We start from the raw sequence: 13,000 nt of genomic DNA on the forward strand, positions 1-13,000 counted from the left end.
CCACGTGTCCCAGGGGGTGTCACTGTGTCCCCATAGGTGCCCGTGTCCCCTGCGGCCGTGCCGGGGCGCGCGGGGGACGGGTGTGGGGGGGTCCCGGGCTGCCCTGCCCCGTCACGGGGGTCCCCTCCTCGCCAGCCCTTGCCCCCCCCCGGCTGTTTACGCCGCCCGGGCTATTTTCGGGCACCCCGGTCCCGCGGGTATTTTTGGCCACCCGGTGCGGGGCAGGGGGGGGGGCTGTGCCGGCGTCACCAGCGGGCGATGGCCGGGACACCCGATCCCGGGGGACACGGTGGCTCTGTCCCCGACGGGGAGTTGTTGCACAAGGCCGGGGGTCAGCGCGGGGACGGTGTGCCCGGTGGTGCCCGTGGCTCTGCCGGCCGCCGCGTCCCTCCTGCTGAATCACCGTCCCGCTGCCCCGGGCTCCCCTGTGCCCGCGGCCTCACCGCACCGGCCCCGCTGCCGTGAGTCAGGCCCCGGCAGTGCCGCGGCGGGGTGGGGCTGGACGGTGTCACCCGCGGCCACTGGCCTGGCCGGGCACTGCCACCGGTCACTGGAGGGGACGCCGGTGACGTGCGGGGCTGCGGGAGCACTGACCGGCGGCGGTAAGGGGAGGGCAGCAGGGGGCCGGACGGGGGGGTCCCATCCTGTCCCAGGGGCTGGGGGTCCCGTCCTGCCCTGGGTGACGGGGGTCCTGTCCTTCGCCAAGGGGCTGAGGGTCCCATCCTGCCCCGAGGGTCCAGGGGTCCCCCTTTCCCCAGGGGCCGGGGGTGCTGCCCTTCCCCAGGGGGGGTCCCCAAACTGCCCCAAGGGGAGCGGGGTCCGGTGTTGCTCCAAGGGGCTGGGGGCTCCTGTCCCGAGGGTTCGGGGTCCCTCTGGGCCCAGGGGTCCTGCACTGCCCCAAAGGGGTTGGGGGTCCTGTCCTCCCCCGGGGCTGGGGGTCCCCAGGGCATTAAGTGGCCACGGGGGGTTGGGAGCCGGCCCCGAGCTCGGTCCTGTGCTCCGGCTGCTGCCCCGGCGCTGGGCTGCTCACTGCCCCACGGCTCCGGGGGTGGGGGTCTGTGGGGATGGAGGTCCATGGAGGGGGGCTCCATGGGGGTGGGGGTCCATGGGGATGGGGTTCCATGGGATGTGTGCACCCTTGGGGAGGGGGTCCGTGGGGAGGGGGGTCCCCCCCACTCTGGGGGGGGCAGCACAGCACGGCCCGAGGGGCGGATGTGGGGTGAGGCAGGGGGTCCCTGCCGGGGGGACAGGGGTCTCTCTGGCCCGGTGGGGGGGGGACGGGGACACGGCGGGGCACTGGCAGTGATCCAGCCGGTGGGACCGGCCGGGCGGCGTGCGTGGCGTGGCCTCGCCGGTGGCGGTGGCGGCGGTGGCGGTGGCGGCAGGCCAGCTCAGGCCGCCCGAATTTGGGGCACACGGGCGGCGCTGCGTGACCTCGCCGGCATTTCCGGCAGCCGGCCGCGGGGCAGCCCGCTCAGCCCGCCGGGCCACGGCTGGCCGCGGCATCCCCGTGCCCCACGGCGGGGCTCTGGCTGCCCCACGGCTCGTGGGGCAGGCGGGGGGGCTCAGTCCCGGGTGGGTGCAGGGCGGGGGTCCCTGGGCCGCGGCGGCGGGTGCCGACGGGTGTCCCCGGCAGGCGGCACGGCGGGCGATGGCGGCACAGGGCGAGTACCAGCGCCTGGAGGACTTCGAGGAGGACTCCCCCCCCGGCGAGGAAGAGCTGCTGGTGCACGTCACCGAGGGGCTGCAAGGTGCCGGGGGGGGGGGGCGCACCCTGCTGGGGGGGCTGGAACCTGGGGGCAAGTCTGGACCCCGCTGGGGGGGGGGTCCGGACCCTGATAAGAGAGGTCAGGACCCTGCTGGGGGGGGGTGGAACCTGGGGGGGTCCAGACCCCTCTGGGGGGGAATACAGACCCTGCCGGGGGGGTTCAGGCTGCTGGGGGCTGCCCTGGGGGGTGGGGGGTCACAGCGGGTGGTCTACGGGAGGTCCCCCCCGTGGGACACGGGCTGGGGGGCTCAACGGGAGCGGGGGGGGCAGCCTGCCCTGGGTGTGCGGGGGGGGGCAGCCCCAGCCCTGCCGCCTGCGGGGGGAGGGGGGGCAGCGGTCACCCCACGGCCCTCCTGCTGGTCACGGGTGGGGGGATCGTGGGTCCCGGGCCGCGGGGTGCCCCGGGGGGGCGCGGGGGGGGGCCGTGCCGTGGCCCCAGCTCAGCCCCGGCTGTTTGTCTCTCCTGGGCAGAGTCCTGGCACCACATCAAGAACCTGGATAATTTCTTCACCAAGATATCCTGGCGGGGCCCCGCTGGCCGCTGCCCGGCCGGCTCGCCGCGGGGGGGCGGGGGGGAGATGGGGGGGGTCCGGCACGGCGGGTGCACGCTCCTTAACGCGCCCCCCACATCTACCACTTCCACCAGAAGAATGGCTTCGCCTGCATGATGCTCTCCGACGTCTTCGAGCTGGTGTAAGTGCCGGCGCGGTGACCGCCACCATCCCCTGTGCTGCGCGGTGCCACGGCGGTGCCACGCAGTGCCATGGCGGCGGGGCGAGGGGGCCGTGCTGAGCCCCCGCTGCCCCCAGGCAGTTCCTGTTCGTCGTCACCTTCACCACCTTCCTGCTGTGCTGCGTCGAGTACGACGTCCTCTTCGCCAACCGGCCGCTCAACCACAGCCACGCCGGGGAGGCCGACCGCGGCAAGGTGACGCTGCCGGACGCCCTCCTGCCCGCCCCGCAGTGCGCCCAGAGGTGAGGAGGGGGCCGGGGACCGTGTGTGGGGGGGAGTCCCGTCGCTGCCGGGTCCCCGCCTGACACGCGAGTCCTCCCTCCCCTGGCCAGGATCCGTGCCAGCGGCTGGATCATCTTCCTGCTGGTGATGGCGGCTGGCTTCTGGCTGTACCGGCTGGTGAAGGTGCTCTGCAGCCTGCTCAGCTACTGGGAGATCCGCTCCTTCTACATCAAAGCCCTCAACATCCCCTCGGTGAGCGGGGCTGGCGGGGACGGGGGCAGCTGGGCCGTGCCGTGCCGCGCCGCGCCGCGCCGAGCCGGTGTCAATCGGCGTGCGGTTGTTTGCAGGACAGTCTGTGCAACTACAGCTGGCAGGAGGTGCAGGCGCGGCTGATCTCGCTGCAGCGCCGGCAGCAGATGTGCGTGCACAAGCGGGAGCTGACGGAGCTGGACATCTACCACCGCATCCTGCGCTTCAAGAACTACACGGTGGCCATGGTCAACAAGTCGCTGCTGCCCCTGCGCTTCCGCCTGCCGCTGCTGGGGCCCGTCGTCTTCCTCACCCAGGGCCTCAAGTACAACCTGGAGCTGCTGCTCTTCTGGGGCCCCGGCTCCCTCTTCCAGAACAAGTGGAGCCTGCGGCCGCAGTGCAAGCGGGCGGGCGCCCGGCGGGAGCTGGCCCGGCGGCTAGCGCGAGCCATGGTGCTGCTGGGGCTGGCCAACCTGCTGCTGTGCCCCTGCGTGCTGGTCTGGCAGCTCCTCTACGCCTTCTTCAGCTACGCCGAGGTCATCAAGCGGGAGCCGGGCAGCCTGGGCGCCCGCCGCTGGTCCCTCTACGGCCGCCACTACCTGCGGCACTTCAACGAGCTCAACCACGAGCTGCAGGCGCGGCTGAGCCGGGGCTACAAGCCGGCCACCAAGTACATGAACTCCTTCACCAGCCCGCTGCTGGCCGTGCTGGCCAAGAACGTGGGCTTCTTCGCCGGCTCCATCCTGGCCGTGCTCATCGCCCTCACCGTCTACGACGAGGACGTGCTGACGGTGCAGCACATCCTCACCGCCATCACGCTGCTGGGGCTGGTGGTCACCCTGGCCAGGTGGGTGTGCCGGGCCGGGCCGGCGGCGGCCGCGGCGGGCGGCAGGGTGGCCGGGCGGGAGGTGGGACGCCTGCCCCCCCGCTGCCCGCAGGTCCTTCATCCCCGACGAGCACACGGTGTGGTGCCCGGAGCAGCTGCTGCAGCACGTCCTGGCCCACGTCCACTACATGCCGGACCACTGGCAGGCCAACGCCAGCCGGCCGGAGACGCGCGGCGAGATGGCGCAGCTCTTCCAGTACAAGGCGGTGAGCGCGGGCAGGGGGGGCCGGGCGGGGGGGAGCCCCAGGAGCCCCCTTGACGCCCCCGCGGCCGCCCGCCCCCCCCCGCCCGCAGGTCTTCATCCTGGAGGAGCTGCTGAGCCCCATCCTCACCCCCCTCATCCTCATCTTCGCCCTCCCCCCCCGCGCCCTCGACATCGTCGACTTCTTCCGCAACTTCACGGTGGAGGTGGTGGGGGTGGGCGACATCTGCTCCTTCGCGCAGCTCGACGTGCGCAACCACGGCAACCCCCAGGTGGGGGGGCGAGGGGGGGTCCCGGGGGGCAGGGGGACCCTGGGGTGCGGGGATCGCGGGGTGAGGGGGGGGGCCGGGGTGAGGGGGAGTCGTGGGGTCATGGGGGTCCCGAGGTGGAGGGAGGTCCCAGGGTGAGGGGGGTCCCGGGGTGATGGAGGGTCCTGGGGTGGGGGTCCCCGGCTGAGGGGGAGGTGGAGTGGGGTCCCAGGGTGACGGGGGCTCCTGGGTGGGGGTTCCCTGGATGATGGGGTTCCCTGGGCGATGGGTGTCCCGGGGTGAGGGGGATCCTGGTGTGATGGAGGTCCCGGGTGGTGGGGGTCCCCAAGTGACGGGGGGTGATGGGGTTCCCTGGGTGACGGGGGTCCCGGGTGATGGGGGGATCCCGGGGTGGGGGAGGATCCCGTTGGGATGGGGGTCCCCAGGTGATGGGGGGTCCTGGGATGGGGGTCCCATTGGGGTGGGGGTCCCAGGCGATGGGGGGGATCCTGGGGTGGGGGAGGATCCCGTTGGGATGGGGGTTTCTGTGGTGATGGGGGTCCCGGGTTGGAGGGTCTCCGGGTGACGGGGGGGTCTCCGGGTGATGGAGGTCCCCGGGTGATGGGGGTTCCGGATTGGGGGGTTGGGGTTCCCCGGGTGTCGGGGTTCCCCGGGTGACGGCGGCCCCGCTGCCCCCCCCCTCCCCCCCGCAGTGGCTGTCGGGGGGGCAGACGGAGGCCTCCGTGTACCAACAAGCGGAGAACGGGAAGACGGAGCTGTCGCTGATGCGCTTCGCCATCGCACACCCGGACTGGCGGCCGCCCCCCCCCAGCGGGGTCTTCCTCAGCCGCCTGAAGGAGACGGTGCAGCGGGAGGCGGCCGCCGCGCCCCCCCCGCGCCCCCCCCCGGGGTCGCTGGTGACATCCCTCCTCTCCGAGGACTCGGCGGCGGTGAGGGGGGGCCGGGGATGGGGGGGGGAGAGGGAGGGGGGTCCCGGGAGTCAGGGAGGAGGGGATGGGGGTCTCGGGGATGGGGGGTCCTGGGGATGGGGGTCCCGGGGATGGGGGGGCAGCCGGGGATGGGGGGGGCGGGTAGGGGGTGTCCCGGGGGTCGGGGAGGAGGGGATGGGGGTCCCCGGGGTGGGGGGGTCCGGGGAGGGAGCCCAGGGATGGGGGGGCGGCCGGGGATGAGGGTCCCAGGGGTGGGAGGGTCCGGGGATGGGGCGTCCTGGGGATGGGGGGATGCCCGGGGATGGGGGGGGTCGGGGGTGGGGTGTCCCGGGGGTCGGGGAGGAGGGGATGGGGGTCCCGGGGGTGGGGGGGTCTGGGGAGGGAGCCCGGGGATGGGGGGGGGTCCGGGGATGGGGCGTCCTGGGGATGGGGGTCCCGGGGATGGGGGGATGCCCGGGGATGGGGGGGGTCGGGGGTGGGGTGTCCCGGGGGTTGGGGAGGAGGGGATGGGGGTCCCGGGGATGGGGGTCCCGAGGGGAAGGGGGTGTCTCCGGCCGCCACCGGCCTGACGCGTGCCTGGGCAGCCCGAGGGCTCGCTGCCCGCTGTCCTGGTGGCCCTGGAGCGGTGCTTGGCTCAGCCCTGCGGCACGGCCACCGCCGCCGCCAGCCTGCTGGCCTCCCTCGCCCCCCCCCCGCCCGACGGCCAGGGCCACCGCCGGCACCCCCAGGAGAGGTCCGGCACCCCCGGGCGGGGGCGAGGAGGGGTGTGGGGAGGGGGCGTCGGGGCGGGGGGAGTTGTGGGGGGGAGGGGGCGCAGTGACGGAGGGGGGTGTCGTGGCGGGGAGCTGTGGTGGGGAGGGGGCTGCATGACAGGGTGAGGGGTGTCACGGTGGGGAGGGGGTGTCACGACAGGGGTGTCACAGTGGGGAGGGGCCATCGTGACAGGGTGGGGGTGTCATGGTGGGGTGGGGGTGTCATGGCGGGATCGGGGGGTGTCATGGTGGGGTGGGGGTGCCATGGTGGAGGCATCATGGTGGGGAGGGGGGTGTCATGATGGGGTGGGGGTGTCATGGAGAGGGAGTCGTGGGAGGGAGGGGGGGCATCATGACAGGGGAGGTGTTGTTGTGGGGAGGGGGTGTCGTGATGGGGTGGGGGTGTCGTGATGGGGTGGGGGTGTCATGATGGGGTGGGGGTGTTGTGGTGGGGCAGTCATGGTGGTCAGGGTGCCGCGGCGGGCCGGGGGTGCCGCGGTGGGCCGGGGGTGCCATGGCGGTGCGGCGGTGCTCAGCGTCTGTCCGGCAGCGCGCTGCTGAGCGAGTCGCGGCTGCGCAGCCTGAGCCGCTCGGCGCTGCTCTCCGAGGTGGCCTCGGCCGAGATGAGCCTCCACGCCATCTACCTGCACGAGGTGCGGCCCCCCGCTGGCCCCCCGCTGGTCCCCCGCTGGCCCCTGCCCTGGCCACGCGTCCCCCGGCTCCCCTGCGCCCCCCCGGGTCTCTGCCCCCAACTCCTGCCCGTCGCCCCCACGGGTCTCGCCTGGCCGTGGCACTGCTCTCTTGTCCCCTGTCCCGTGTCCCTCGTCCCGTGTCCCCAGTCCCGCGCCAGGCTGCCCCCCGCGCCCTCGCTCCGCTGTGTGACCCCCCCCAGGTCCCGATTTGGGCCGGGGACCCCACGACTGCTGCCAGACCGGGTGTTGGGGGTGAGACACCGCGGCTGCCGTCACCGCGGCCGTGTCCCCCCCTCTGCCACCCCTTTGTGGGCAGGGCCCCGCGGCGGGAGCCCCCTCCCCGCTGTCCCACGGCGAGGCAGCTTCCCATGGGGGGGGGCCCTGCTGTGATGGGGGGGGTCTGTGACCACCTCTATGGGGCTCTGCTCACCCCGACGGGGGTCTCCAACCCCTCTCCCAGCTCCACCAGCAGCAGCAGCAGGGCCCCGGGCCAGCGTGGGGGGCTGCGGGGGCACCCAAACCACCCTCCGTGACCACAGGTGAGCGCCGCACCGGGGGGTCCCGGGGACGCGTGCCGGCCCCCGCAGGGCTGTCCCCAGGGATGGGGAGCTGGGGGGGTCCTGTGGGCCGGGACCCCCGGTTCAGCGTGGCCGTGACCCCCCCCCGCGCCCCAGGCTCGGCTGCCAGAGCCTCGCAGGCTCAGCACCGGGAGACGCCGCTGGGCGGCTGGGCCGAGGAAGAGGAGGAGGAGGAAGAGGAAGAGCAGACGATGAGCTAGCCGGCCTCGGCTCCGGTGGGTGATGGCACAGCCCGGCCACGCAGCCCCGGGGGGGGCGGTGACCACTGGGGCTGGGGCTCGGCGGTGGCTGGCCGGTGTGTGTGCCGGCGTGTGTGCCGGCGTCCCCGCTAACGGGCCCGTTTCCTCGGCAGGGTCCTGGGCATGCCGCGAGCTCCCGGCGCTGCCGGGCACGGTGCCGGGAGAGCCGCCGGGAGGTGCCGGCTGGGACAGGGCGCAGCGGGAGGGGACTCACCGCTGCCCGCCACGCCGGGGTGTTCCGGCCGGACTTGCCCGTGTGGGCCAGCCGCGGGGCTTTGCCGGTGGCCCCGCCGCAGCGTGGGGCCGGGAGCGCTGCCGGGGGCAGCCAGCCCCGCGAGGTGCTATATTTATGGGGGGGCGCGGGGTGCCTGCGCTGCCCCTTCCTGGGGCCGGTGCCGCCCCCGCTCCGGCCACCTGCCCCCCGCAGTGCCGTGCCACGGGCACCGGCTGCACCGAGCCGCCGCGGTGGGAAATAAAGGTTTACAGCGGGGCTGTGCCCAGCGGTGTCTGCGCCCCGGGGCCGGGGGGTGCTGGGGGGTCGTGCTGGGGGATGATGCCGTGGGGGGCGATGCCGTGGGGGGCGATGCCGTGGGGGTTCGGGGTGTGATGCTGCGTGGGCAGACGGCAGCGGTGGTGCCGGGGTGGTGCCGCAGGGACCGTGGTGGTGTCCCCCCGTCCCACCCACCCGGCGTTGCCCCACGTCTGCCCCATCGGTGGCCGGTGACCCCACCGCAGAGCCCGTCCCACCCGTGCCCGCCGCACCGACCCCGGCCCCGCGCGGTGCCACGCCGGGGGAGGCGAAGCGCCGCGGTTATCAAAACTAAACCTTTACTGGGGAGGCGGCGCTGCCTGCAGCGGGGCGGGGGGGAGCCGCCACGGGGACCCCCCGCCGGCCCCGGCGCGCTCAGGGTGCCGGGTCCGGCTGCTGGCGCTCCTGCATGGAGAAGGACTGGCTGCGGATGCGGAAAGCCACCTCCTGCGTGCGGAAGGTGAGGCCGAAGATGTCCTCGTGGTAGCGGTTCTTGTCCTGGGGGGGAGCGGGTGTCAGGGCGGCAGTGCTGGTGTGCCGGGCGCGGTGCCGGTGTGCCGCGCGTCCCCGGCCCTTACCCGCAGCTCGCTGATGAAGTCCCCCGCCTGCCCCAGCGTCATGCCCGCCTGCTGCACCAGGATGTGCTGCACCGTCTGCAGCACCTCGGTGGCCATCGTCACGTCCCCGCAGACGTACATGTGCCCGGCGCTCTGGCACAGCACCTGGTGCACCTCTGCCGCCAGCTGCGTCCGCAGCACGTCCTGCACGTAGGTCTGGGGGACACCACGCCGGGGCGGCCGATGACAGCCGGCACACCGCCCTGCACCCACCTCCCCACCCCGTCCCTTCGTGCCCTGTCCCTGTCCCCATCCGTGTCCCCATCCCACCATCGCCTCCGCCCCTGTCTTTGTGTCCCCCACCCTACCCCTCTCCCCTCCATTTTTGTCCCCATCCTTGTCCCCGTGGCACCCCTGTCCCCGGCTCCATCTTTGTCCCAGTCTGTCTCCATTCTTGTCCCCATCCCCATCCTGTCCCCATCCTCTCCTGGTCATGGAATCACAGAGTTTCAGAGTTGGAAGGGACCTCTGGAGACCACCCAGCCCCACTCCCCTGCCAAAGCAGGACTGCCCGGAGCACATCCCTCAGGACTGCATCCAGGCGGGTCTTGAACATCTCCAGAGAAGGGGACTCCCCCACCTCCCTGGGCAGCCTGTGCCAGTGCTCTGTCACCCTCACCGTAAAGAAGTTTTTCCGTGTGTTTGAACGGAACTTCCTATGTTCCAACTTGTGCCCATTGCCCCTCGTCCTGTCACTGGGAACCACTGAGAAGAGCCTGGCTCCATCCTCCTTCAGCCCACCCTTTAGATACTTGTACGCCATAATAAGGTCTCCCCTCAGCCCTCTCTTCCCCAGGCTAAAGAGTCCCAGTGCCCTCAGCCTTTCCTCATACGGGAGATGCTCCGATCCCTTCATCATCTCAGTTGCCCCCACCTCCATCCCATCCCTGTCCCCATCCTGTCCCCATCCCCACCCCATCCACATCCCTATCCCCGTCCCCATCCTCGTTGATGTCCCCATCCCACCCTCACCTCCGCCCCTGTCTTTGTGTCCCCCACCCTACCCCTGTCCCCTCCATTTCTGTCCCCATCCTTGTCCCCGTGGCACCCCTGCCCCCAGCTCCATCCTTGTCCCCATCCCCATGCTGTCCCCCTCCTGTCCTGGTCCCCACCTCCATCCCATCCCTGTCCCCATCCCACCCTCGCCTCCATCCCTGTCTTTGCGTCCCCCACCCCATCCCCGTCCCCGTCCCCGTCCCGTCCCACCTTGGGTGTCCCCGGCTCGCGGGAGAAGGCGGTGAGGACCTGGCTGAGGGCGCCCCCCTCCTGCGCCTCCTCCATCTCCCGCCGGTAGATGTGGTCCAGCGCGGAGGAGCGGCAGCCGAACACCAGCACCATACTGCCCAGGGGGCCGCCTGCGGGCACAGCACCCGGTCCTGCGGCCCCCCCGCGGCCCCGGCCCCCCATCCACGGTGTCCCCATGTCCCCCCAGCCCTGTGCCCCACATCCCCGTGTCCCCCGTCCCCACTCTGCCCTGTCCCCAGCCTCCACCCCCTTCCCCGCATCCTCACGCCCCTGTGTCCCCGACCCGCTGTCCCCAGGTTGACATGTTCTGTGCCCCGCGTCCCTTGTGTCCCCATGTCCCTGTGTCCCCTACCCTCTGTCCCCAGGCTGCCATGTCCCCCATGTCCCCCACGTTCCCCACCCTCTGTCCCCAGGTTGCCACATCCCTGTGCCCCATGTCCCTTGTGTCCCCATGTCCCTCACCCTCTGTCCCTCACCCTCTGTCCCCAGGCTGCCATGTCCCCCACGTTCCCCACCCTCTGTCCCCAGGTTGCCACATCCCTGCCCCATGTCCCCATGTCCAATGTCCCTCATGTTCCCCACCCTCTGTCCCCAGGTTGCCATGTTCTCTGCCCCATGTCCCTTGTGTCCCTGTGTCCCCACACCCTATGTCCCCCTGTGCCCTCAATGCCCCGTGTCCATGTCCCCGTGTCCCCAACCCTCTGTCCCTGTGCCCCTTGTGCCCCTCGCGTCCCCGTGTGCCCCGTGTCCCTCGCGTCCCCGTGCCCCCCACCCTCCGTCCCCGTCCCCCTGACCTCCGGCGCGCAGCTGGTGCAGCCGGTGCTGCCAGAAGCTGCGGAATGGCGCCACGCCGGTGCCGGGGCCCACCAGGATGCAGGGGGTCTCGGGGGTGGGCGGCAGCCGGAAGGAGGGGGCCCTGCGGGGAGCGGGTCAGCGGGGGGAGGGGGGCACCGGGGGGGCGGGCAGGACCGGGATGGGGGGGGGCGCAGGTCGGGGGGGCACCAGAGCATGCGGGGACATGCGGGGGGAGGGGGGGGGGGCGGGACAGGAGGGGGTCAGGGGGGTCCAGGGGATTCGGGGGGGGAGGGGAGGGGGCAGTGGATTCAGGCAGAAGGGTCAGGCGGGGGGTTTGGGTGGGGGGGGAGGAGGGAGGAGGGGTGGGGGGGTGTCCATCGGGGGGGTCCCTCACCCCCGGATGAAGGCCGGCACCGTGTCCCCGGGCTGCAGCTGCGCCAGCCACGTGGAGCAGACGCCGTAGTGGGGGGGGCCCTGTCCGTCTGTGGGGAGCGAGCGATGGGGGGCCGCAGCAGGCAGTGTGCGTGTGTCCCCCCCCGGCAGGGCTGGGGACACCATCACCCCCCAGCAGGGATGGGGGATGGGGACTCTGGGGGCCCTGGGACCGTGCCCGGGGGATGGGGGGTGCTGGTCCCTGGGGGCTTCACCACCAGCAGCACCCGGCACTGAGATGGGGGGGGTGTGAGATGCTCTGGGGACCAGGGGGATATCTGGGGGGACATAGAGATCACCCTGGGGACCAGAGAGATGCTCTGGGGTACCCTGGAGATGTCCCGGGGACCCTGGAGATGCCCTGGAGGACACAGGGATGACCCCGGGGACCAGGGGGATGCCCTGGGGGACCCTGGAGATGTCCCCGGGGGACCCTGGAGATGCCCTGGGGGACATAGGGATGACGCTGGGGACCAGGGGGATGCCCTGGGGGACCCTGGAGATGTCCCGGGGGACCCTGGAGATGCCCTGGGGGACATAGGGATGACGCTGGGGACCAGGGGGATGCCCTGGGGGACCCTGGAGATGTCCCGGGGGGACCCTGGAGATGCCCTGGGGGACACAGGGATGACCCTGGGGACCAGGGGGATGCCCCGGGGGACCCTGGAGGTGCTGGTGGCAGGGCAGCAGAGCCCCCGTCCCCGCTCACTCTCGCTGTGGTAGGTGACGACGGCCACGGTGAGGTGGATCTCGCCGGGGCTGGGGCCGGGCGCGGAGCTGATGGAGTAGTAGCGGGGCTGGAGCAGCGGGAGCTGGGTGAGCAGCAGGGCGGCCGGCAGCCCCACCGAGGGGAACTCCTCCAGCACCTCCAGCAGCGTCGGGCACCGGAACCACTTCCAGTCCTCGTACAGCCGCGCGTCCTGCGGGGAACCCAGCTGGGCCACGGCCCACCGCCCCGGCACCCCGGCCCGGCAGGGACCCGCACCCCGGCCAGGGAGGGGGCAGCAGCCCAGTACCCCAGCATCCCAGTATCCCAGCCAGGGAGGGGGCAGCATCCCAGTATCCCAGCTGGGGAAGGAGGCAGCATCCCAGTATCCCAGCTAGGGAGGGGGCAGCATCCCAGTATCCCAGCCAGGGAAGGGGCAGCATCCCAGTATCCCAGCATCCCATCCAGAAGGGGGCGGCATCCCAATATCCCAGCTGGGGAAGGAGGCAGCATCCCAGTATCCCAGCCAGGAAGGGAGAGCACCCCAGTATCCCAGCCGGGGAGGGGCAGCATCCCAGTATCCCAGCATCCCAGTATCCCATCCAGAAGGGGGCAGCATCCCAATATCCCAGCTGGGGAAGGAGGCAGCATCCCAGTATCCCAGCTAGGGAGGGGGCAGCATCCCAGTATCCCAGCTGGGGAAGGAGGCAGCATCCCAGTATCCCAGCTAGGGAGGGGGCAGCATCCCAGTATCCCAGCTGGGGAAGGAGGCAGCATCCCAGTATCTCATCCAGGAAGGGGATAGCACCCCAGTATCCCAACCAGGGAGGGGACAGCATCCCAGTATCCAGGCCGGGGAGGGGCTGCATCCCAGTATCCCAGCATCCCATCCAGGAAGGGAGAGCACCCCCGTATCCCAGCCAGGGAGGGGGCAGCACCCCAGTACCCCAGCAGGGAAGGGGCAGCATCCCAACGAGCAGGGATGGGGCACCCCGACCCCCGCGCCCCCCAACCTGGCTGAGCTGCTGCAGGCGCTGCCGCTGGCCGGCTCGCGCGCCCAGCGTGGCCAGGAGCTGCAGGAAGCGGGGGGCTCGGGGGGGCCGCCACGTCCAGGATAGAAGGGTGAGGGCCTGGCTGAGGGTGCAGGGCAGGCAGGCC

The 13,000-nt window shown here is 72.6% G+C and overlaps 2 protein-coding genes across 2 annotated transcripts; one reads left to right on the forward strand and one right to left on the reverse strand.

Annotated features, from left to right (window-relative positions):
* The first annotated feature begins 154 nt into the window (after positions 1-154).
* Positions 155-7,773, forward strand: LOC309685311 (autophagy-related protein 9A-like). Its single transcript, XM_082501097.1, has 15 exons — positions 155-602; positions 1,637-1,751; positions 2,240-2,283; positions 2,397-2,461; positions 2,578-2,742; positions 2,833-2,974; positions 3,070-3,818; positions 3,910-4,063; positions 4,152-4,331; positions 5,021-5,257; positions 5,842-5,990; positions 6,560-6,662; positions 7,162-7,240; positions 7,376-7,494; positions 7,632-7,773. Exons 2-14 carry the CDS (start codon positions 1,652-1,654, stop codon positions 7,477-7,479), a joined length of 2,271 nt encoding a protein of 756 aa, XP_082357223.1. The 5' UTR covers positions 155-602; positions 1,637-1,651; the 3' UTR covers positions 7,480-7,494; positions 7,632-7,773.
* Positions 7,774-8,329: 556 nt separating this feature from the next.
* On the reverse strand, positions 8,330-12,996 carry LOC309685313 (nitric oxide synthase 3-like; the record flags this gene model as incomplete). Its single annotated transcript, XM_082501098.1, is given in 9 exon segments — positions 8,330-8,545; positions 8,626-8,820; positions 9,871-10,019; positions 10,704-10,825; positions 11,099-11,186; positions 11,846-12,056; positions 12,856-12,930; positions 12,932-12,958; positions 12,961-12,996. Coding segments are annotated over 9 exon segments (1,026 nt in total), but the record flags the coding sequence as incomplete, so codon positions are not given.
* Positions 12,997-13,000: the final 4 nt, after the last annotated feature.

Source organism: Vanellus vanellus, assembly GCF_965231255.1.
Source record: "Vanellus vanellus genome assembly, contig: HAP1_SCAFFOLD_2303, whole genome shotgun sequence".
Taxonomy (NCBI): domain Eukaryota; kingdom Metazoa; phylum Chordata; class Aves; order Charadriiformes; family Charadriidae; genus Vanellus; species Vanellus vanellus.

Coding starts and splice junctions, on each gene's coding strand:
- LOC309685311 (XM_082501097.1), top strand. CDS start 1,652: ATGGCGGCACAGGGCGAGTACCAGCGCCTGGAGGACTTCGAGGAGGAC. Junction 1,752..2,239: donor CGTCACCGAGGGGCTGCAAG/GTGCCGGGGGGG, acceptor TCTCCTGGGCAG/AGTCCTGGCACCACATCAAG. Junction 4,064..4,151: donor AGCTCTTCCAGTACAAGGCG/GTGAGCGCGGGC, acceptor CCCCGCCCGCAG/GTCTTCATCCTGGAGGAGCT.